At 40.1% G+C, this 22,175-nt stretch overlaps 1 protein-coding gene across 7 annotated transcripts in view; it reads left to right on the top strand.

The window, feature by feature from the left end:
• The window catches only part of LOC116485968 (transmembrane protein 68-like), a 38,341-nt gene extending 16,741 nt beyond the window's left edge, over positions 1-21,600 (top strand). For 3 of the 7 annotated variants that reach the window (XR_004252914.1, XR_004252913.1, XR_004252912.1), the window contains 3 exons: positions 1,686-1,800; positions 11,336-11,898; positions 12,100-15,828. Coding sequence is in view for 1 of the 7 variants with exons in the window: in XM_032181823.1 (XP_032037714.1) it covers positions 1,686-1,790 (105 nt within the window). In the remaining 6 variants the exon portion in view is untranslated. Of the gene's footprint in view, positions 1-820; positions 947-1,685; positions 2,084-11,335; positions 11,899-12,099; positions 15,829-21,538 lie in introns of those variants that run through there. The other 4 variants (XR_004252915.1, XR_004252916.1, XR_004252917.1 and 1 more) reach the window with 4 other exon arrangements.
• The last annotated feature ends 575 nt before the right edge of the window (positions 21,601-22,175 follow it).

Here is a 22,175-nt window from a genome sequence, read left to right as displayed (position 1 = left end):
AGGGAAAGTGTTCTGGATCATGATCACTTAGAAAATTACCAATGAAGCCTTTAAAATACAGTGAATCTGTGGTCACAAACTGTTGAAATTCCATGCAATGAAACAACTAAAGCCGAATCCTTTCATGACTTTGTACAGTCTATTTCCACTTCTATTTCCTCCAGCTTCTCACCCCACAAATTAAGTCTTTGAATGTTTGCCTTCTTCAGATTTAGGTGGTTTGTAGAGAAGCTTGTCAGTATTCATTCAACTCGTGAATAGATTTCACAGTGCAGATATAAAACATGTGTGAAGCAGTCAGATTGAGGGCACCAAAACAGCCATTTTGAAAGCTTCACAGGGGGTCTTGTTTAGCATTCTAAAAACTTAATCTGAAAGATCTTTGTTTTTGACAATGCAGGTGTAAGGTCGATTTTCTGTCATCACCTGCTTATCTCATTAGATCACCACAAAATGACATTTTGAAAGGTTTATCTGCATTATCTTATGCCCTGTTTATGGCAAACTGAGTACTTCTTTTGTGGGTTCAGTCTAACAGAGCCTCAGCACTGTTGGTTTGTAGAAGCAGTTGTGTGTGTTTAAACAACTTTCAGTCATGCTTTGGAATCTTACATTTGTACACGCCCTCACTTCCTTCTGCCTTAAGGGTGCATTCTGCTAGATAAAGCCCATGGAACGTGAATCCCCTAGAATCCTAGAGTGATTTTAATGTGCTTCATCTCATGTTTCAGACTATGGTATGGTATTCATTTTCCCATTATGTATAGCAAAAGAAAAAGTGAGCTTAATTTTTTCCTAATAGAAGCTTTTCTCCTGTAAGGACACTTAGGACGTGGACAGGGACCTGCTCCCAGGACTTAGCAATTGATCACTTACTTCACAGGAACAGTGAGAGCTTGTACCAAGAATATCTCTTCCCCTTGTTGACCCATGGTCTGCAAAAGCAGTAGGTCTCTGTTCTGTCTCTTGCCTTAAGAGTTTAATAGTCTGCTTCTGTAGACAGAACAGGAAAGTTGCTATGTGTCTTCACCATACTTTTTGTGTATTGCTGTTTTTCAATGTTCCCTATACAGATATTATATAATAGAATGGCTGTTACTAACTTCTGGGCTTGCTAAATTTTTGAGTGCAAGTGATGAAAAATGTGGTCAGATGCAGCTTTTGAGGTGTTTTCTAAGCATGCTTTGCTGGACTAGTTCCTCTGGGGGACTTGGATGCAGGGATAATTATTTTGTAAAAGCCAAATGTACTTAGATGGGACACAACTGTGTTTCCAGGGCTGCTTCTGATCCTGAGTAGAAGCAAAATTCTTGCATGCAAAGTGTTACTGATGCAAACCTGTGCATAGGCAGAAGATTGAGTTGCAGTGCAGTATACAGGTACTGACATGCTTTATAGATCTAGGTCTCTGCTAGCTTACTCCATCACCATTTTATTATTGCGTATCACTAATAGGGCTTGTGAACACAGCTAACACAGATGAAAGATACTAGTTTGCTGGTTTGTTTCTTGGTAGTGATCCCATGGACAAATCATGTGGGCTTAATCATGGAAAAAATAGTGTTTTGTACTTGCAATAGTTCTCTTTTTCATCATTTCAAATTTTGGAGTCTAGAAATGGTGTTCGTTTATGAACAATATAAAGATGACTTAATTTGACTCAACCCTTTTCTCTTTCCTTACAGACAAAAGCAGCACTCCAGGCCCTAATAGAAAAACATCAGAAAATACCAGGAAGTATATGTAGGGCTTTAATGGAACGATTTCAAACGCGACAGAAAGAAGACTAAGGTCTTCTGAGTAAGCTACTATTTAGTTACAATATTCTTAAAGTCATAAATACAACTTATTCATTCTTCTAATCATAGTTTTTTAAATACTGTCCTAATGATACTGCTGTCTATTTTAAGATATGACAATTTCCTTTGCTTTTTCCCTTGTCCAGTATTGGGCTCAGGAGCCCAAACTTTACATTTTACCCCATTACAAATGATTTAACTTTTGACAAATGCATTCCTATGTTGAAAGTGTTCATGTAAAAAAGACACTTCAGGTCTTTCTTTTTATAGTCTCTTTTTTTTTTTTCTCCCATCACCTATGGTTGCTGCTTTAATCTGGATGTTAGACCCTAGCTCTGCAGTGGGTCTTACTGTCTTAATCATCATCACAGCAAATAGGTTTTATAGGCCAGATTAACTCTACAACATTTATTAAAACTTTCTCTAGGTTATTGCTTTCATGCTGCTGACAAACGTGTTGCTGACAGTAGCAGTTAACCTTCTGTGGCCTGCAGTACCTCTAGCTATGCCTGTAAAACCTGCAGTGAAAACTGTTTGGTTTTACTGGCTTTGCTCAGAAAGCAATGAGTAGAGAAAAGAACTGCAGTGAACCAAGCAGGTTTGTTACAGAAACCAGTCTGGTGTGGAGCGAATCACAACATGACAGCATGGCTGCTATTCCAAGCTGAGCCTTAATGGATATTTACCCTGAAGTATGGTATTGTCCTGTATACTTAGTGATTCTGAATGTGGAAATTCTCCTTCAAATGAATGAAAGAAGCACTTAAACTTTAAGAAATGGAAGTTAGGGTACTATTTAGTAACACAAGGAAAGCTTTATAATAAAGGAAAGAAAAAAAATAATACAACACTCCTTTAAAAAGTAATGGTTCTTTTGAAAAACAGTGTGTGTATATGTATTTTATACATGTAAACTGTTAAATCTCCATATTCTTCAAACATAGTAAGTTATTAAATCAGGGTTGAGAGGGAGGTTCTATATACTTCCCATAAGTAAAAACCATTGAAGAAACAGGAAGAAGTTGTAGGGTTGGACTTTTGTGCACTTACAGTAAATTACTTTTTTTCTTCCCTGCACTAAAGCCTACACTTGTATTATCCAAATAGGAAATATCTGAAATATTTCCTCTGATTGCCAGCAAGTTTAATCTACAGCTCTTTAAAGAGTTCTTAGATGCTAATTTGTTTTGGAATGAGGACAAATTCCCTAAGAAAGGGTAAAAGAGTGTTTCTGTATATTATGTGATCTCCTTTCAATAGTGTTGGGTTTTGACTTTTTTTCTTAAAGAAGACAACCCTCAACTTTTTAAAAGAGCAGTTACATTCAAATATCTATGACCCCAAAATGCATAAATACGTGCTTTGGTTTTATATTCTTTAAACTGTGAAAATCAGTCTATTACATACCTGCATCTGGAGGATACCCTATATTAGAATAATATAGACTCTTTCCCATACAATGTTAAATTTTGTTTTGAAAAACCCCAAAAGCTTTCTTATTTTATAATGTTGCTTTATATCAAAAGCCTTTTATATGGTGCTGAACTAATTTTTTTTAAGGCTTTGTAAAAGTCATGTTGCGCCACAGCAAATGCCCATTCTGAAGTTTTAAAAAGTATCAAAGCTTTTATTTGAAGGCAAGGTTGTCCTTTAAATTTATCAGAACGTATTTCAAAAATATTGTGTTCACACAGTATATCATTAAAACTGATAATGCCTAGTTGCTACATTGGAGTGTGACATACATATGACTTGTGCTTTTGATATCTATCTTGAGGAAAATGTAAATTGGTCTGTGTTGTGAAATTCTCAAAGGCAGCTGAATGTAATTGAGTGTTGAGGTTGTCTGTATGTACAAGAAAACTCGGTTTAAAAGTTTCCAGTAGGCATGAACAGACCTGTTGTGATCTGAGATTTTGTAAAATTTATTTTGCTAAATGTGGGATATTTGATGCAATTTTTGTCCCTTAAAGTATTGAAAGATGAGTATGAAAAGTGAAGGGCAGTATTGGAACTCTTGTTTGTACTTGTATAGGCCTTTCATATTTATTTCTCTATATAAAATTGTATAGAAGACACCTTTCAAATAAAATTGACAGTTGGAACAGGTTTCTGAGGTTTTGTGTTGTGTTTAAACTAAATGAAATTATACATGGCCTGCGCTGCTGAACCTTTATGTATGGAATGATTTAAAGGGAAACTAATGGAGGCAACAGTGGAAAATAGGACAAAAATCCCATAAGGAACAAGGTCTCAGTTTTAATAGTTGTAATCAATGTCACAGGAGGCCTTAAGAGGCACAGCAACACCACCATGATTACATTTAAGATTCCACAATAAGAAGTAAGTCATAAACACTGACTAATAGGATTTATTTGTGCAAGTAGGGTAGATAATCATTTGCACACCCAATTTTGTTGAGTAGGAGGGGGGGACAGATCTGGAGACTTACACAAACAGGATTACAAACTACTTTTAGCTGATTTGGTTTACTGTGTGTTAGGCAGAAGTACTTAAAGGAAATTTTCACAGCATTAGACTAGACCACTGATTACACGATTAGCCTTTGGATACGCTGAAGACTTTCCAGATTTCTCCATGCAAACAGCATAACCAGGATGTATGTTTTGAGGTTGTTTGGAAGTAGGAATAGAGCGACTGCTGTACTGATAAGTATTTGTCATTAGCTCTCAGCAAGATAGCAAACCTCCTACTGGCCAATTTACTGCCCTGTTGTGTAACAGCAGAGCTCAGCCTGGCCATCTATTATTAGGATGCTTTCATATGAAATTAATCACTGAAATGCAAGCTAGAGCAGTTAATCAGCATTGTCAAGACCATTGTGCGATTCATCTTGTATTGGGTTTGCTGCACAAGTACACCATTATGTTGCTTCATCTTGTTATTCTGAAGAGAAAGATACAGTTCTGGTGACACTTAACTTGTTAGCACTGCAGTGCTTAATCCCTGTTGTACCAACAGGGTGCCAAAAGTAAATGTGCTTAGAATTGCTGCATGAGCGTAATAGCATGGAAGATAAATATTAAGAAAGATAATGCTCCTAAACATTTCTACTGAAACTTCATGAGGCTATATGATGCCACTTATTTTCTACAAAGGTCTTTGACAACACAGACCAATGATGCTAATACCCATTTTACTATATATATTTATATATTTTATATCTATTTAACATTCAGGACTAGCTAAAATGAATAGTGGTCTCAAAGAAAATTATTTTTCTTATCATGGGTTATTCACAGTATTTGCTTGTTTGCTTTTCTTAAATAATTTTGTTCTGCACAGACTGTTAATAACAGGATATTAATATCTTGGGTTTTGGTCTACATACTAGTATGTACATACTACATACACACTACAGACACTGAGTGATACCAGATTTTGCCTCCTGAAACATTATTCAATTGTTATAGTGATCTCTCCGTATCAAAAAATTGCTCACAAAAGTGTAATGAACTGGGGGAGATCTTTTCTTTAAAAAAAAAAAAAAAACAACCTTGCTTATGCACATATAAAGTAGGTGCAATACTTCTCTCCCCACTATGAAGTTGAGTCAGCTGTTACAGAAACAAACCTATCCTACCAGGCCTTGTGTTACAGCCAGCACATGTGAGCAAGACCTCTTTAAATTTCTTTTGAGTATTTCTGCCTACCATGCAGTAACCCAGATCAGCTAAAAGTAGTCTGACAGCAAGACTGTCCATACCAGTTACAGTAACTGGAGAGAAAGTGCAGTGTGATTCTTCAAATTATGTTTGCTAGCTAATTTCATCGCATGCTCTGGAAACAAGAGATGTTCTAATAACATAGAGAAAATCTTATGTTTAAAAATATATATTAAAAAGGATTGAAGTTGCAAGGCAAGAAACTGAACTAAAAATACTTATTTTTACCTAGTTCCTTTTAACGAGAAATAATTTACTAAACATCAGGGTGGTCAGGAATTCCTAATTTCATGTCATATTTACAGGGAATTTGTAGCAGGTGAATTGGGGTGATTCCTGTTGCAGATATACCCAATCTTCATGAATTCCATACTGTTTTTTACTCTTCTTTTTTTTTTTTTCCCAATAGTGGTCTTGTACGGCTGGGTCTGTGCTGTGCCCAGAGCAGTTCCAGTGCTTCTTCAATTACTACTTAGGCAGGAAGATAAGTATAGAACCCCATGAGTATTTGCTAGTTCTCTTTTTGATCTCTTTGAAGACTACGAAAGATACATGTACCTAGAAACACTTCTGAACTCCTATTCCAGCTGCTGTGATGGAGCTGCCAGTTCTCTAGACACGTCTTAATGGTCGGATTTCGTACCTTACGATATGAAATCTACTTTCATCACAGATCCACCAAAACTTTAAAAGTGCCCTGTCCCTTCTGAAATGTATTCATTTTCCTTTGTGGCTATCGTCCATTGGATTAATTTTCTTAACCAGCTGGCACAGCAGCTGACGGCTTGTGTGGTCGACTTTTTTTCCCTGTAGATTTCCACATTCCTGACAGACTTTTTGGCATGTTGAACTTGCTTTGTGAGAACAAGCTTGAGGGAAAAGGCTTCCTGTAACTTGGCTCAGTCTCTAAAGGCTGCAAACGAGAAATATGAAACAAGGCCTACCAATGAAACAAGCATACCCAAACCCCAAACTGGCTTTGGAATCCTAATTCTGGATAATTTTGAGTCACATTTAGAGAAATAAAGCAGCCTGGCCCCTTTTTCTCCTTGCAAAAACCTTCTGCTGGCACAGAAACATAGCAGATCTGGCGTTATTTTCAAGACTGAACTTGCCATCTGAGTTGAGCCGTGACAGGGGGGATTTTGGAAGCAGCAGCCTCAGAAGAAGGCCCGGCCACCCCATGTTCAGTGGCTCAAGTACCCTCAAATATCTTGCTCGGCCCAGGGCTGGCTCAGGTACAGCTGAACAGACACTAGAAATTACAGCTGAGGAGATAATCTAGTTAACTTCTGCTCATTGTGCGCATCCCACCGCCACCTTTAAGATCCCCACACAGAGCAAACCTTACAAGGGAACGCTGCTGTTCTGACAAGTGAAAAAGCATTATATAAAGAGCCTCTGGTATCTTCTGTCAGACATACAGCATCCGCAAACACCGCTTCTGGGAGGTAATAAGCTTCTGCACAGCAGCTTTGATAGATGAACTGACAGATTCTCTTATACTACATAAATTATCCAGCCCTTCTGGTGGAGCATCTGGGCTGTACGTGGACCTAACGTTAGGCTGAACACACCAGCTTCAGCTCTCTGTGGTTGCTCCATGCACGGTGCCTCATTTTTTGGTTTTTTTTTTTTTTTTTTTTTTTTTTTTTTTTTTCAGTGCTTTCTTTATGGCACAGTGAATGTACATTTTGGCAAACATTTAAAAGTGGAGGATTGATTTTGTTGCTGTCTGCACAAAGCTAAGGGGAGCTCAGCGTGTAGGTGGCTAAGCACCCACCGGTGCCCAGAAACACACTGAGAAGAGTAGTGAGAATAGAGAGCTGACAGAAAAAGGCGGACAGAAAATAACCAACGGAGTGCATTAATCAGTCTTTTTTTAGTTTCTTACCTCTTAGCATCTTCTGACTATTAATGGCTACAGCACCAGATACTACCTAATCTTAGTCAGCAGCATATGTGTGTGTGTGTGCACACGTGATTCCCTGTTTCATCTGTATAAACAGGAACGTGGGACCTACTTTAGCTACTGTTGCAAGACAAATAGCAGACCATTATTATTCTATCTGCCTGCTACTTTTGGGAATGTCTAGATGATATCTTTCCTGCTTGCTTTGTCATTATTTTGCTTAATCATTTTTTATTAGCTTGTGGACTAAGTAGTTTCTGTAGATGTGCTGATTTCTAACAGACCATCCCTTCAAACAGCAAAACATGGACCATACCATGAAAGCAAGGAAATAATGGTTCCTGGGTTATCAGGCACATTACCGTAAGTGTAGGAATGAAGTCTTTAGGAATGTTTTCATCAACCGGGAGGTTGTACCTCTGAGGATCTGGGCCCCATTTCCAGTGTCTAAAATGGACAGCATCCATGTTAGCAGCATGCTCGCATCAGGACAAATAAAGCCTGAAATGCTCCGGTCCCAAAGTACAAATATTTGCAATACTGGTCTTCCTGAGCACCAAAGTACCATACAGAGGAACAGCAGGTTCAGCGATGAGGGAAGCAGACACACTCAGATACAAGGGCTACTGATGCAATTTCACCCAGAGAGGGGGGACCTCTTGAAAAAGACTGATATTCTTTTGTCAAGGCTGTCCTTCAAATGAGTTTTATCTCCTCAGCAAGCTGTCCTGTTTCACCAGTCACTCATGCTTTCCAGGGAGGTGCCAAGCAAGAGATGGGAAAGGAGACATGAAGAATGAAAACACGAGCCTGTAGTATCAGCTTTTTGGGACAGAAGGAGAATGTGCTTCCATCAAATTCAATCAGATTTAACATTAAATTACTGGGAACAGCAACTATTTTGCAACTGGGGAGAACAGAAAGCATTTGGCTGAGCATTGGTAGGATGCATCGGAAGGTGGAGGTGATTCATCCCAATGTAAATGCTGTCGCTGGGGTGGGGCAAAGTCAAATTGAAGATGTTCAGTAGGTGATGGCAGCTCTCTGAAATAAATAAATCAAATGGAGAAAATACGACAGGCTCCATGTAGTTCATATGCTGGTGAGCCAAGTTTCCTTTCCTGGGATCCCATGCTGTTCTGTGTGTGTGCTGGATTCACCTTTTATTTCAGCAGAAAAGCCTGAAGGTTGATTTCTCTCAAGAAATCCACTGACATTACAAGAACACATCAAAAATGGAAACTCGATCCTGCTTTTTTTTTTTTTTTCTCTTACATACTTTTTGCCTCTTAGCTCAGTGAGCAATGCTGCCTCTCACCAATTCCTGCTGTCCCCAGCACAGAAATGGATAAATATTTAGCAAGGCAGGTTTTCTTAGGTTTGAAAAACTGTCAAAATGCAAGATGGCTCAGTGATGCTCAGATAGTGCAGTTGTGCCCCTTTTTAAGATGAAAAGAAAACTTGCTTTATATGCCTGATCCTCAATGTCCTTTGCCTCTTGGGTGCTTCTTTCACACTTGCAAATACAGAAGCAATAACTCCTAGCATGGAAAAACACAACATTGCATCACTTTTGCAGGCATCCAAGGGCAAACAATGGAGGGATCTTTGCACGGGGAAGTTTACAGTATAAAAAATGGGATGATTTGCAAACTTTTTGGCTGTTTTTTTCTTCCCTCTCCTCCCCCGGGCATATTGGCTGAAAGTTTGCAGCCAGCGTTTCTAATGTCAGAAACAATGAGGTCATGAGAATTTAAAAGCACTGCTGCCTTGGCACGAGTGGGAAACCACACTGCTGAAGCAGAGGTTATTCCTCTGAATACTTCAGCTGAGATCTAATACCAAATCCTGTGTTCATGCCCTGGCAGCATGCAGGAAGAGCTCAGGTCAGGGCTGTATACCAGGTAGAACAGCAGCGATGCAAACTGGCATGCAGGAAGTAAGCTATTCACGCAGCCTGATGTGGACTGAAAACGCCGGCACAAAAGAGCAACTTCTGCTTAAAAACTGGACATGCAGAGCCTGGGAAGTGCCAGGAGACAGCATGCTGCCTGTCCAGGGGTAGGCAGCAGCTGACGGTGCCCAGCTCCATTTCTCACCCTCCCTGCTACGCCTGTCCAGCTGTGTCTCCTCACTGCTTCTCCTTTTGTATGGTCTGATCTGGACACTTACACCTTCATCTCTAGGCACTGTCTCTGCATATTTGTCCTATAACTCCAGGCGTTTGTAAGAGAAATTGCAAAAAGATGCTGAGACCAGAAGCTTCTCTGCTTTCTTCCCCCTGCACCAGATGCCTTAATAAGAAGTAAATCTTCTATTAAGAGATCTGGCTTCCTGTGTGAATTCAAATGACACCTCTTCAGAACTTCTTTTGAATCGAGGTAGCAGATAATGCAGAGCAAATTATTGCTTCTGATAACTCAAGTTTCAGAGAAACGTCAGATAAATTCTTCAAGGCAAACTGTAATGAACACAAGGCTTTTATGTTCTTCCAAGAGTTTTTGTTTTTCTCTAAGGCTGCCCTGTTTTTTCTTCCTCTTCCTTTAGGAAATGTGAGAGCTGTGATCTCAAAATACGTTGCATGGGTGCACACAAGAAAAAGTACTCCAAAGGATAAAAGTGCTACCAAACACTTCCCTTCCTACTTCAATTCTGCTTCAGGCAGAAATAGAAACAGAGCATATTATCTCTGTGCACAGGAAGAAGCATCCTGTGGCATAGTATGCCGGTGAAATGAATTATCTATGCAAGAAAAGTTAATTAAGAAAAAGGTTTTATGAGATCTGTATTTAAAACAATATTAAAAGAAGTTGCTATTGAGGTTTCTCGTGTACCACTTGTTTGCACTACCAATGAAATGCCGTAAGTGACTGGAAATACAGTGCAGTGACTACTCAGCCACAGCTCGGAGGGGATGTGCCCCAGAGCAGAGCAGATCATCTGCCCATATCGCCATGTAAACCAAGGCACACGCTGGTGAGGTCTGCTTCAGATCATGGGTAAAAATTCTGGCAAGAAGACTTGCCCTTTTGCAATTCCATGGGGTTGTGTAACAGATAAGACACACACAGACCATGCAGCAGTCTTATTCTGGCAATCTATTCAGGGAAACTGAAGACAAGTTTTGTTTTGTAACTCTTTCTGTAAAAAAGCCTCACAGAGATGCTCTACAGGGAAGAAAAATTATTTTCCATGCTAGATTAGTATGTCACTTTAATGAAATCCTGTCCCAGTAGGGTGTTGAAGAAGACATTATCACTAAAATCTGGGGCAAAGCATCATCCAGCCTCATGTCTTACTATCACAGAGTAACAATTTGGGATAAGGTGGTGTGTCCAAATAAAAAAACCCTACTACCAATACACAAATAGCATAGCGTTGGATAGTTACAACTTTAAAGATCAGGTGGACCAGATATTAAAGCAAAAGCTCATCTAAAACTTGATTAAGTATTAGCTACAAGTCACACACGACAGCTCATGCTTTAGAAAGATTTGACTGTAAGGCATGTCTCTTCTTAATTACCAACACTCTCCTGCCAGCTGATGGTTGGGGCAGAGCCCCTTCTCCCCCAGAGCTGTAACCCCTGCATGGGCACCAGGGCTTCTCACCAGAGACAAAACAGCCCATTTCCTCCTTTATACCATAAGACTTAACTTAAACTTCAACCTCATTTTTCCTTTACAGGCTCATAAAAGCCTGCACTGAGTGTGCTGCTCACATGGATATGATGTTTGGAGATGTTGATTAAGGGTTACCCTTAAGGTATGCTATACGCTTTAGGCTATAACGGTGTTTAAGCACACAGCAATTATTTACATTCCTTTGGAGGCTTAAAATGCCTCCACAGAAATGGAGAGTGTTCTAGCCCATTATGGGCCAGCAGAGAGTCCTCATTTCTAATTTTATTTTTGTTTGTTTGTGTGTTTGTTTTTTAGATTTGAAAATATGGGCAAAGTGGAGTGACACATAAAAGTCAAAGAAATTGCAAGTCAGCACAATGGATCCTGGGAAGAAACCGGAGGCAAAAGGTGACACTACTCTAACCAGTCAGAGAAGTTGTTCTGGGGATTAAGTTTCCTGCCTTTATCAGGACATTGGTAGGACACGCCTGAGGACATGAGACCTCTGATGAAGTACCACACAGGTACAACGTAACCTCTCCCACTGCTGCACTGGCACAGCCTGCTGGAATCTGAATCATCATGAGAAGGTGACTGTGTCTGAAACATAGACACTACAGATGGCAAGCACAGCCCCAAGCAAAAGCACATCCCCAAAGAAAAGCACATACACACACAAAAAACAAACACCGGAGACAAACAGGCCTTTAAAATAAATGAATGAAGAAACAAACAAAAAAGAGAAAGCCTTAAAGGGAGACCCTTGGAAGAGCTACAAAGATCGCTAGGAACAAACAATGCAATAAGGACGGGGTGAATTGCATAATGCTGCCTGATCCATCTAAAGGGAGCCTCCAGATGTTCCCTGTAACTCTCACGTAAGTACAAGTTGTGAAATAGCTAGTTTGCTCTTGAGTAGCAGTGAGAAAATTAACACTGTCTGTAATCTAGGCAGCCAAGACGAAGCTAGAATGGTGCACAGGTATCAGGGGAACAGCACAATTACTTTCTTGGTAGAATTTGCTTCAGAGCAGGTTTCCAAATTAGTTCATTATTCATGACAATGTCTTCTTTTACAGGGAGATGCAAGTTGTCTCATCAAGAAAATGCAGCTGGTGGATGCAGGAGTCAAAGCTTATTTTTCCAAAAGCATCCTCTAATGCCACTGTACATTGAGACGCTTTGAATATTCAGTCTGAAAAACAATGCCCACATTTTTCAGAGCTACTGAGCATCTCTGGGTCCCACCTGAGAGGACCAGATCTGCAGGCCCTGACCACCCTCCAAAACACCAGGGTAAGCTCCAGCTAAACCATGTTTCCTGCAGACAGACATCATTGCCCAGTGACTTTTTTGTTGCTGATTCCAGGTGGAAACAAACATCCCTGCAGAGCACTGTGCAAGATGAGAGACTCAGTAATGGACTAAGCTGGAGACAAACAGAGACTACCTGCAGTAAAGACAGATGCTTCTGGCACCAAGCCAGTACTCAGACAACTTTCCACTTTTTATCGACTTCTGCTTCCAACAACGGAGTTGATCACATTCCAAATTGGGACTCCTGTGAACTTTACAGACACAGGAAATTTAAGGTCAATACAAGATTAACTTGCTTAAAACTATGAGATAGTTTGGAGATGAACTGCAGGAGCCATAATAATCCATTAGCTCAATTTCAATTTATTTATAAAGCTAAAGTACTCAGGCTTATCCCTCTATACTTTGGGACATTATCATTGATCTTTCCCTCTCTAAGCTGGTCTACTTGGTTAATAATGCCAGTCCTGTGAATGCCTGTGGCAGTCACACAGCAGTGGGAAACACTTCCCATGCTTATTGATGTGCTCATGGCAGTATAGTTTATGCTCACAGCACTTAACAGGAATCCAGCTGAAAATGAATGGCTTGGTTCCTGGAAGACCCACTAAGTACAAGCATCCATTTGTCTTTAGTTTTGTGTGTAGCCTGTGAATGAGAAATCTTGCTATCTTGGAAAAGCCTAGACCGCTTAGAAACAAACATGAAGTCTACGATACGCATGGTCCAGTGTGCAAGATGAATGCAATGGCACACAGGTAAAAAGATGCCTGTCTGGTCTGTCTGGCTCTACATGCTCTGGAGCTATGTTTTTGTCAGTAAACTCTGACAGTAAATTCAGTAAATTTTGTCAGTAAACGAGTTCTCTTCCCCCTTTCACAGTGACAAGAAGCACTGGTGAGCACAAGAGAATAACTTCAATGTAAACTAGTTTAAATAGGTATTATTGTGTGAACAACCTACTTAAGAGTGTAGTCTATGTTACAGCTCACTTGCCCCAAAACATGACAGACAGCAGGTTTCCAACTCATCTTTATGTCAAATTCACTTGTGGTTCTGTGCTTGACTCTGGGTCTGAAGTACTCCCACAGCAAGAATACTATACAGTGTAAGTATTTTCCTGCCTCAAGTACATAGCACAGAAGTCACTGAATAAATGCGTCTTGTCCCTGTGAAGTATACAGGAGAAGAACTGTCCATCTCTGGTTGGTTTCCAAGATTCCCATTGTGGTGGTAGGAAAGCACTGCTCCTTCCCATACACATAGGTCTCTGGGTACTTTATGAGCAGTTAATACTGCTCATATGAGCTAAGTAAGTAGGAGAAAAAAACATTCTTTGATAATTTTGCCAAGTCACCTGGGATTTTTATTACCAAGTCCCTATATTTTTTGTTTGTTTGTTTGTTTGTTTGTTTGTTTTCAGATTGTTTTTCTACAGGAACCATAGCCATTTCTCTCTTTTAAGGCAGGAAAGGTAGCAACTGTTCTGAATAAGCACAATTCAAGCAACTTGCAAAATTTTCTCCATTTCTTTCCTCTGTTAAGAATCTATTTAAAATGTCTGCTATCTTTTCTTAGCTCAGAAAGAATTTGCTTTGCTTCTCTCATGTGGAAAGTTTACATTTAAAACATCCTGGAGGAGACTTTTGCCTGAGAGGTTAATAGTTTGCCTAGAAACATGTCAAGTAAATCCCTTTTACCTCAAGGTAACTAGTCTCACACTATGGCAGCTACCCACCCACTTAATGCTTTTTCACCTCATGAATTATATACCCACGGGGTGTCATCAAATGACTTTACAGTGCTCAAGGCTGGTTCTGATGTTTTCTGCCCCCTAGTTCACATGAGTAGTTAAGAAAAATTTTTATGAGCATCTTTCTTTATGGATTCTACTGGTTTCTTTGGTGGGCAGTCACAGAATTACTGGGCAGGGGATCTTGTGACAGTAGGACAGTTACCATTTGTGTTGCTGGGCTGTTGCTTCCCCATTGCACTTTGCCAAGCTACAATAACAATCTGCTCCCTCCTTAGCCAAAGTACAAGATAATATGAAAAACAAAACCTTGAAGAATCCATCAGTCACTTGTAATCACCATGTGCTGTCAAATTCAGTTACTCAACATATATATTTATATATATATATATGTTTCCTCTCTTTGAACTCACGCTAATTATTAGTTGCTGCTTGTTGGGTTGTTTTCCCCTGGTCTCCCTTTCTTGGTCATCTAAGAGAGGGCAAGAAGAAGCACCTAAGGAGTGGGAGCATGGCTAAGGGGCAGAAAGGCTGAGAGATTTGGGTGCTGTCCTTTGTTGCACAAACTCCAGGTGCTGCCTGGGGTGACATTGCACACACGAATGTGGCAATGAAGTCCAAGAGGACTGTTAAGACCTCCTGGTGGTGCAGGCAAAGTCAGAACAACTTGTGTAATAATCTAATAATTAAAGCACTTATGCAGGAGGCATTAGAAGAAATAAACCCTCCTCAACCCTAGGGGGTTTGAACACAGGAAGATCAATGAAGCTGCTTCTTCTCTGGTGTTTTTCCAATTACCATGCTAAGGACAAGGCTGGGTGAGGCCCACCTCTCCCTTGCCCACCACCCTGTGGGGCTCACTGCATAGTAAATAGTAATCCTTTCAGGAGTCTGAAAGGCGAATAAAAGCAGCAGAGCACCGCCTCCTGTTCTCTGTGAGCAGTGGCCTTCTCAAGTAATGGAGGGGTTTCTGTCCTGGGTTTCTGCACTGTTCACTCTTTCTATATTCATTGTGGTTGAAATGCTACAAGAGCCCTGACAGCAGAGTCCAGAAGTCTCCCCCTTGCCTAGGGAGCACCCCCAGTGCCCAGCAGCAGGGTCAGACTCCTCTTGCTTCTCTTTCCATGGTGTTGTGGACCCCCAGGGTTCAGGCAGGGTGTCTGGCCCCATGCTGGAGAGCACTTAAGCCCTGAGGGGCCAAGGAGCAGGGAGGGCCTGCTGGGCTGCTCCCTGGGCAAGGGCAGCTTTTTGGGCGGTCTTCCTCTGAAACACCATTCAGGGCCCTGACCGCAGTGGCCGGAGCACCCCGCTCTGGGTGAGGTGGCCATTGGTTTGTCTGGTGGTTTCCTCAAGCTCGCTGCGGTGACAACACCAGTAAGATTGTCTAAGTCCCATGGGGAACTGTCAAGTCTTCTGCAGGTCCCAGGGGTAGCCTGGAAGCTGCTTGAACCACTCCTGTGCTTAGGGATGGTGCTCCTGTGATGGTATTGCTCGTATCATAGAATGATTAATGGAGGGAAGAGTCTCTGGAGATCATCTGGCCCAACCCCCAGTCAAAGCAGGGACAGATTTGGTCTTGTCTGTTAATGTCAGAAGCTCAAAAGACGGCATCATTCGCTGACCCACCATGGGAGAAGAGTTTTAAGAAAGACTCTGGAGCCATGGTAAAATGACCACAGTGTACTTTATTTAATGATTTTGGTACCTTGTGTTGCAATAAAATAAAAAAAATCTACAAAATCCAAATATATAAAATTTTCAAGTTTTCCTTTTAAGTTTTACAAGAAAAATCAAGTTGTAACCAAGGAAATTTGTTAGTATGAAGCACTACTTTCAACTTCATTTCATCACAAATTGCAACTTACTTAACAGACCAAAAGAACTATGGTACTGCAGTACATCAAATACTTCACACACTGTGTTCTTTACTATAGCACATGTAACCTCTGCCAGGGAGACAGCGGTCTCTAGCCAATAAAGACACTCTTCACAATCTGAACTCTAAAGGAATGTTTGTATACATGGAATCAGAATATATATATTTACAGGAAGATTTTTTTTAATAACTATTTTGATTCTTCATTTCAAATAAAATACCAAATACATTTTTACAATGTTTACAAGTCAAAGCACAAGTTCAGCAATGATTATCATTCACCTCAAGTCACTGTGCTTGTACTGGGGGGATATCTACACTGCTCCATAAACACAAATGTGATCTTCCATAACTTCATTTCCGCAACGGTGACTAAGGAGTATAAGCACAGTAACAATTATTTTAGCACAATCAGTGTATAATGCAACAGTTTACAACAGAGAACTGAGAAACTATTGGTCCATTCTGTTCAATTTGCTGTTTATCTGCCAACTGTTACGTTAGTTGTTGTCACATAAATTGTGTACAAGATAAGAGTTAAATAACACGAATAGGAAAGAGCACACATTTTTTAAGGCAAATTAATAAGCAGCTTATGGTGTTTTTCATTAAACTATACCCCAACAGAACCTAAAAATAAAATGTATGTTCTGCAACTGTCAATAATTATGTCTTGTTAAGTTGTTCTCCTCTATAAATTGATCAACATGGCTTTAAACCTGGTTATTCAAAATGGAAAGAACTCCTCCCCCCCAAATCCCCAAATATAGAAAGTGCATGACTTTTTATGTGCCAAAACAAAACAAAAGGCAGCTGAGGTAGTTAGATGTAAAATGTATTTACGAAAAATAACTGAAAACTTAAATCCAGGACATATACAGTAAAAATCCACCCATTTGGAATTAATTTTATATCATGCAACAACTTAAAGCCAAGCAGGAGTCTTTATGATTTCTGAACAAAACAAGGAAATGATTTTAGTAATAATAACATAGGAATGAACACGGAATATACTACTGGAATTTGAATTTCAAGTATTTGAGTCTATTTGCATGTGCATTTTTTTTTTTTTTTAACAGGCTTTTGTATTGTTAGGAAGTCATTTACTTTTTATCACGCATCACATAAGATCTGGTCTACCTCTGGGACTGCAGCTCCTGAAAGGCAGAAATACATCACGAATGCCTGAAGATGCATCACTGCCTGTGCCCAAAGACAACACCATCTCAGCTTGAGTGAGATGCACCCACTTCTATGCACCCATCCTCCACTGAGGCCACCTGAGAGTCCAGAGAGGCCCAGGGGTCCCATGCCTATGTCTTGTGGGACTGATAGGAGAGACTTTCTGGAGGCATGCCTGGGATGTTCCTACATGTCTGAATCTGCAGGGGACGTACACAGGTGATAGGGATCCCCTCTGCCAATGTTCCAGCACATTCTGTGTAAAACCCAGCCCAAGCAGGTGGCAAGGCAGAGCAATGGGGCCACCCAGTTGCACTGTCCCATGCATTATGCACCTTGGACCACAGAGTATCTCCCCTTAGACCTCCCCACACTCACCCAGCACTACTGCCTATCAGGAGGCATGGTGGCCTTTTCTTATCTGGCAAGAGGGCTGGTGACCTCCCTCCTGCAGACAGGAGACTCTCTGAGGAAGTGTTGGCTTGAATCTACCCAGGATGAGCAGGGATTTGGACCTGCACCTTGGTCCTGAAGTTCTGGCCAACAGCACAGAGACATCCCTGGCTTTCCCTTCCAACTCCTGCCTGACCACACGAGTGAGGCAGCTTTCTCTACCTAAGTGCAGAGCTTGTCTACAAGCACAAGAGGAGACTGCAGGCTCTGGAAATGAATTTCACAAATAAGCCTATTTCTAGGACATGGGCCAAATTGGAGATGTGTTCTTCTTGTCAGTAGTGACCACATAATTAATTCTTCCCCTTATCAAATGCGCATTGTGCTGGCTTTCATGCAGCCTGCTGTTGAATCCCACTGCTGATCCCTGCAACAACATTGGCACATGCAATTTGGAATCATGAATTCTGCTCTTGGCACCTGACTTTGAAAATCACAGAAGGGAGCATCAAAAACTTAAATTATTTATTTTTATTTTTTTATTTTTGTGATAGGCCTGTGAAAACATAGGGTTTGTACTTCTGAAATGTGTATTTTTTTTTTTTTATAACTTATGAAAGAGAGAAATGTATCCACACCTTCTTTAATGTTTGTGTTCTATTAAAAAAGGAGATCCTGAAGCTCTTTTTAAAAGTTTTTTTTTTTCTTTCTTTCTTGATTTTACTTTCTAATCTTCCTGTATTTTGATGATGATTTTCAAAAGCAATGTGTGGCTTTTCCCAACTTCATTTCTGGTGGCCCAAAATGAGGAATCACTAATGTTCAAAGTGTTTGAACCTAAAAACTAAGGTGACAGGGTAAAGCCACTGGTAGTTTCCAATTACCCTTGTACACTCTGCACATCATGGCCTTTAATTTTTCCTGCTTTTGCTACAGAACTAAGTGGAAAAGTAGAGCACTGGAGTGGGAGACTTCATGGGGCAGTGTGGTATTGCAGCTTCCCCCAAAATGCTTACCAGGGGCTCCTGATCAGTTACTCAATTGTATTTTTTTAGGGGGTGAGAAGAGGGGAGGGAGGGGTATTGTGAGAATCTCAGTTTCTCAGAAAAGACAAGGCTGTATTGTTTTATGTAAACCTAAGCAGAAAAAGGTTAATAGCCTAATTTTGGAGGGGAAAGAAGTATTTTTCATGCCTTCATAAAACCCAAGATGCTGAAAGGCACACATTTGAAACAGCTGTGAAAAAGTTTTTCTTCATGTGAAAACAGTAAAGGCAATCCTTTGTTTTTCCCTCTGCATATCAATCTGTGAAGGACAGAAAACTGCAACTGGCATCTTTGAGGACCGCATTGCACCAGCTAATAAACTTGTTTCTGTTCTTACCTCTAAGGACTAGGCATCAAGCTTGATGTTTCAGTGTTTTTGTATTTAATTCTTCATCTAATCCTTCACTGCTTTACAACTTTTATTTGCTGGCTTTCCTTTTCACAGTGGCAGGCTACAAACACCACCCACAAGTCTCAGCACTCGAAGGCAGTATCTACGCCAGGAAGAGGCAGACCCTCTCCCCATCACCAGTTCAGCTGTGTCAGTGGCAGCCAATTGGGAAACTGGAATAAAGGAGGATCTGCCTGTACCTGCCTGACCCTACCCTCTTGTCATTGAGGTGCCTCTGTCCCTGCCTTGTAGGACCCAGCGCTGAAGACTGAGATGGGGTTGATCAGGATTCAAATGCTAGATCCATTTTCAGTGGTGTCAGTAGTGAAAGTAGGGCACACAAGTATCGGGAAGGGCTGGCGCAGCAGACTGGTGGGCTGAGCAAGGGGACTCTTGCCTGAGCTTAGCTTAGTATTTTTGCCTCCCCAGCTTGCCACTTTTTCCCCTGCTGCCTGAAAGCCCAATGATTTAGGCTTTAGTGACGCATGACTTTTTCTTGAAATTAAAATGTGAGGCTTGAAGGATACTTTTTTCATAGAAAATATTGAAGTACTATTAACACCTTAATAAGACATTAAGACAATTTAAACAGCTATTTAAATTTATTCTGGAACCCAGCCAGGTGTTTTGGACTCATCCAGTGACTCACAGAATTGGAAGCTCTAGTATTATTTCCAGTGGACTGTTTTTAATACAAAGCCTGATATTCCCTCCCCAGACATTTTCTTTGACTTAGCCTAATCAGAATTGCATGGACAATGACTGACACTTCACTTGATAGTGGAGTACAAGTGAGCTGTGAAATAGTGACTAAAGAGATTCCTTAAAAATAAATTTCATCTGGATAGGCATTGTGAAATTTAGAAGCAAAATGCACACATGCTTACTCCTGGGGCTTACTGGAGTCCATTAAAGATGAAAGCATCTATTTGCTATGGTAGACCTTCAAGCAAGCCCTTTATGACTATAAACTGTCTATAATCAAGGCAAATCACAGTATAATGAATGCTCCTGTCCGAAGTGCTGGTGTAAGTATGACTTATTGGTGTGTTCACCAGGCAGAATTTCATTATCAGTCCTTTGAGAGTGCCTTTTTTGTTGTCGTTGTTGTCATCACTGTTTTATTTTTATTTATTTTTATTTTTTACTTAGCTGTAGACCATTCAAGAAGGTTTTGTAAGCATAACTGTACAACTGTTACCAAGTCTGAGTCTTTTAGGATCATTTGTGTCACATGAATTTGCTTTGCAAGGCTCACTAGTTTTACTAATGAGGGGTTGATGATCTGAAGAACAAACTTTGAGCTGTGTACCTTAAGAGATGAAAGGTGGAAGCATGCACAAATTAGTTAGCCTTATCTGAGTATACATTTTCTTATAATGACTGGAAAATACACTCTTTTTAATTACTACTGGGTTTATTAATAGTTTTTGTAAGAATCCATTTGGAATGTGTTGAGAGGAAAGGCTGTTCCGATGTCAATTAACTAACATTCTCCTCACACATAGCATATTCCATAAGAACAATATACAATGAGGAAGAGCAATTAAAGGTTTTTGTTTGCTTCTTTGTTTTTATGTGTGTGTATCAATTTCATTTTTTTTATTTTTTTTTTTTGAGGGGGTGGGAGGGAGGGGTGTTGCCTTTTATTTATTTATTTATTTATTTATTTTGAAATAAAAGAAGATTGCAGAGAGCTGCACAAAGTGTTGAAGCACAACTGCACCCTGGAAAATTACTGGAAAATGAGCACGTTAAGGAACTTTGTTTATTGCATCTCAGTGGTATCCATGTCCAATGCTTGCAGTGAGAAGATGACTCTCCCATTTGCTAATGCCCTGGGTCAAATCCAGAAGTCAGACTGTGCTTTGCATGGATCTGCAGCATGACAAACAATTGTTAAATTAGCATTTGATTAAAGATGCAGGTAATGAGCATGGGAACAAGAACAGAACCAGCTTCCATTGCTGAGATAACCTTATAGATGGAAAGGCACCTGCAGGAAAATACAGTGATGCTCATTTGTTAGAATAAACATTAGCTTGTTAATAATACACAACTCAAAGAATAGGCAGCAAAATATCTGTCCCACCATGTAGAACAAATTACACAGAGGACAGTTTGTGTCCTTGAGAATCAATGGGAATTGATTTAAAGGAACTGCAGTCCAGTTAAAGAAGAAACACAGTGGATCTGTGCTTGCTAGGAGATCTGTGCCTGCTAATCTAATGGGATCCACAATTAGTGGTTGTTCTGCCAGTTTCTCAGAAACAAGGAATATTCAATTTCAGGCTATTATGGGCATATACCACAGCTTTTGGAATTATGAAGCAAGATGAGTCGAACAACAAAATATGACAGCTATCTGTATTTTTTTTTCCCTGTTTTGCACTGGCTAACATTAAATCAATATTTGCATAATTAACTTGCTTTTCCTTCTCTAATTATAGAGTTTATCTCAATAGCTAGGTGTTATGCAAATGAATTTTTGTGTTTTGTACTACTAAATGAGAAAAAAAAAAAAAGTCTGTTTTATAACCTGAGTGTCATCTTCTCTCAGCAGTGGGGTTTGCATATGACATGCATAAGCACAGGAAGAAAATGGAACCAAGGAAGAAAATCAGAACAATATCTAATACATCTTGCAAACTTGTTTAAGTGCATCTTAGAAGAAATCAGAACTGTTATGACGTGCTACACTTACAGATCATGCATGAAGCTTATGGATGCCTCCACAGTGATTTCTGTAGAGAGTCAGGGTGATACTGTTTCTACTTCTAAACAAGCAAAAAATAATAACTTATAATACAGTTGAAAGTCCTTCAGCAGTGATTTCTGTGATGAGCGGAGTGACAGAATACCTGAGCATGAAGAAATACCATGAGGACTCACCTACTCTAAAGGTTCACAGCTGTTCCCTAACTATAAGGCTTTTAGCATGTCATCTACTGGTTTCCATCTTTATTTTTCATCTACTTTTCACCTTTACAAGTGCACACACACCTCTCTCCCCACCACATATGTGCTCCTGACCTGTACACAAATGAGCATGTGGGGAGTTATTGAGCTAAAGGAAGATGCACTTGCGAATCCACTATTAGCTTATGCATGTACTGCATTAAAAGCTGAGATCATGAAAAAATGCACAAGCACTTGAACAACACTGAGCCTATAATATTCCATACATAGAAAAGCCC

Source organism: Aythya fuligula, chromosome 2 (genome assembly GCF_009819795.1).
Source record: "Aythya fuligula isolate bAytFul2 chromosome 2, bAytFul2.pri, whole genome shotgun sequence".
Classification (NCBI taxonomy): Eukaryota; Metazoa; Chordata; class Aves; order Anseriformes; family Anatidae; genus Aythya; species Aythya fuligula.
The sequence above is the reverse complement of the archived record's forward strand: the minus strand, read 5'-3'. Positions and strand labels throughout refer to the sequence as shown.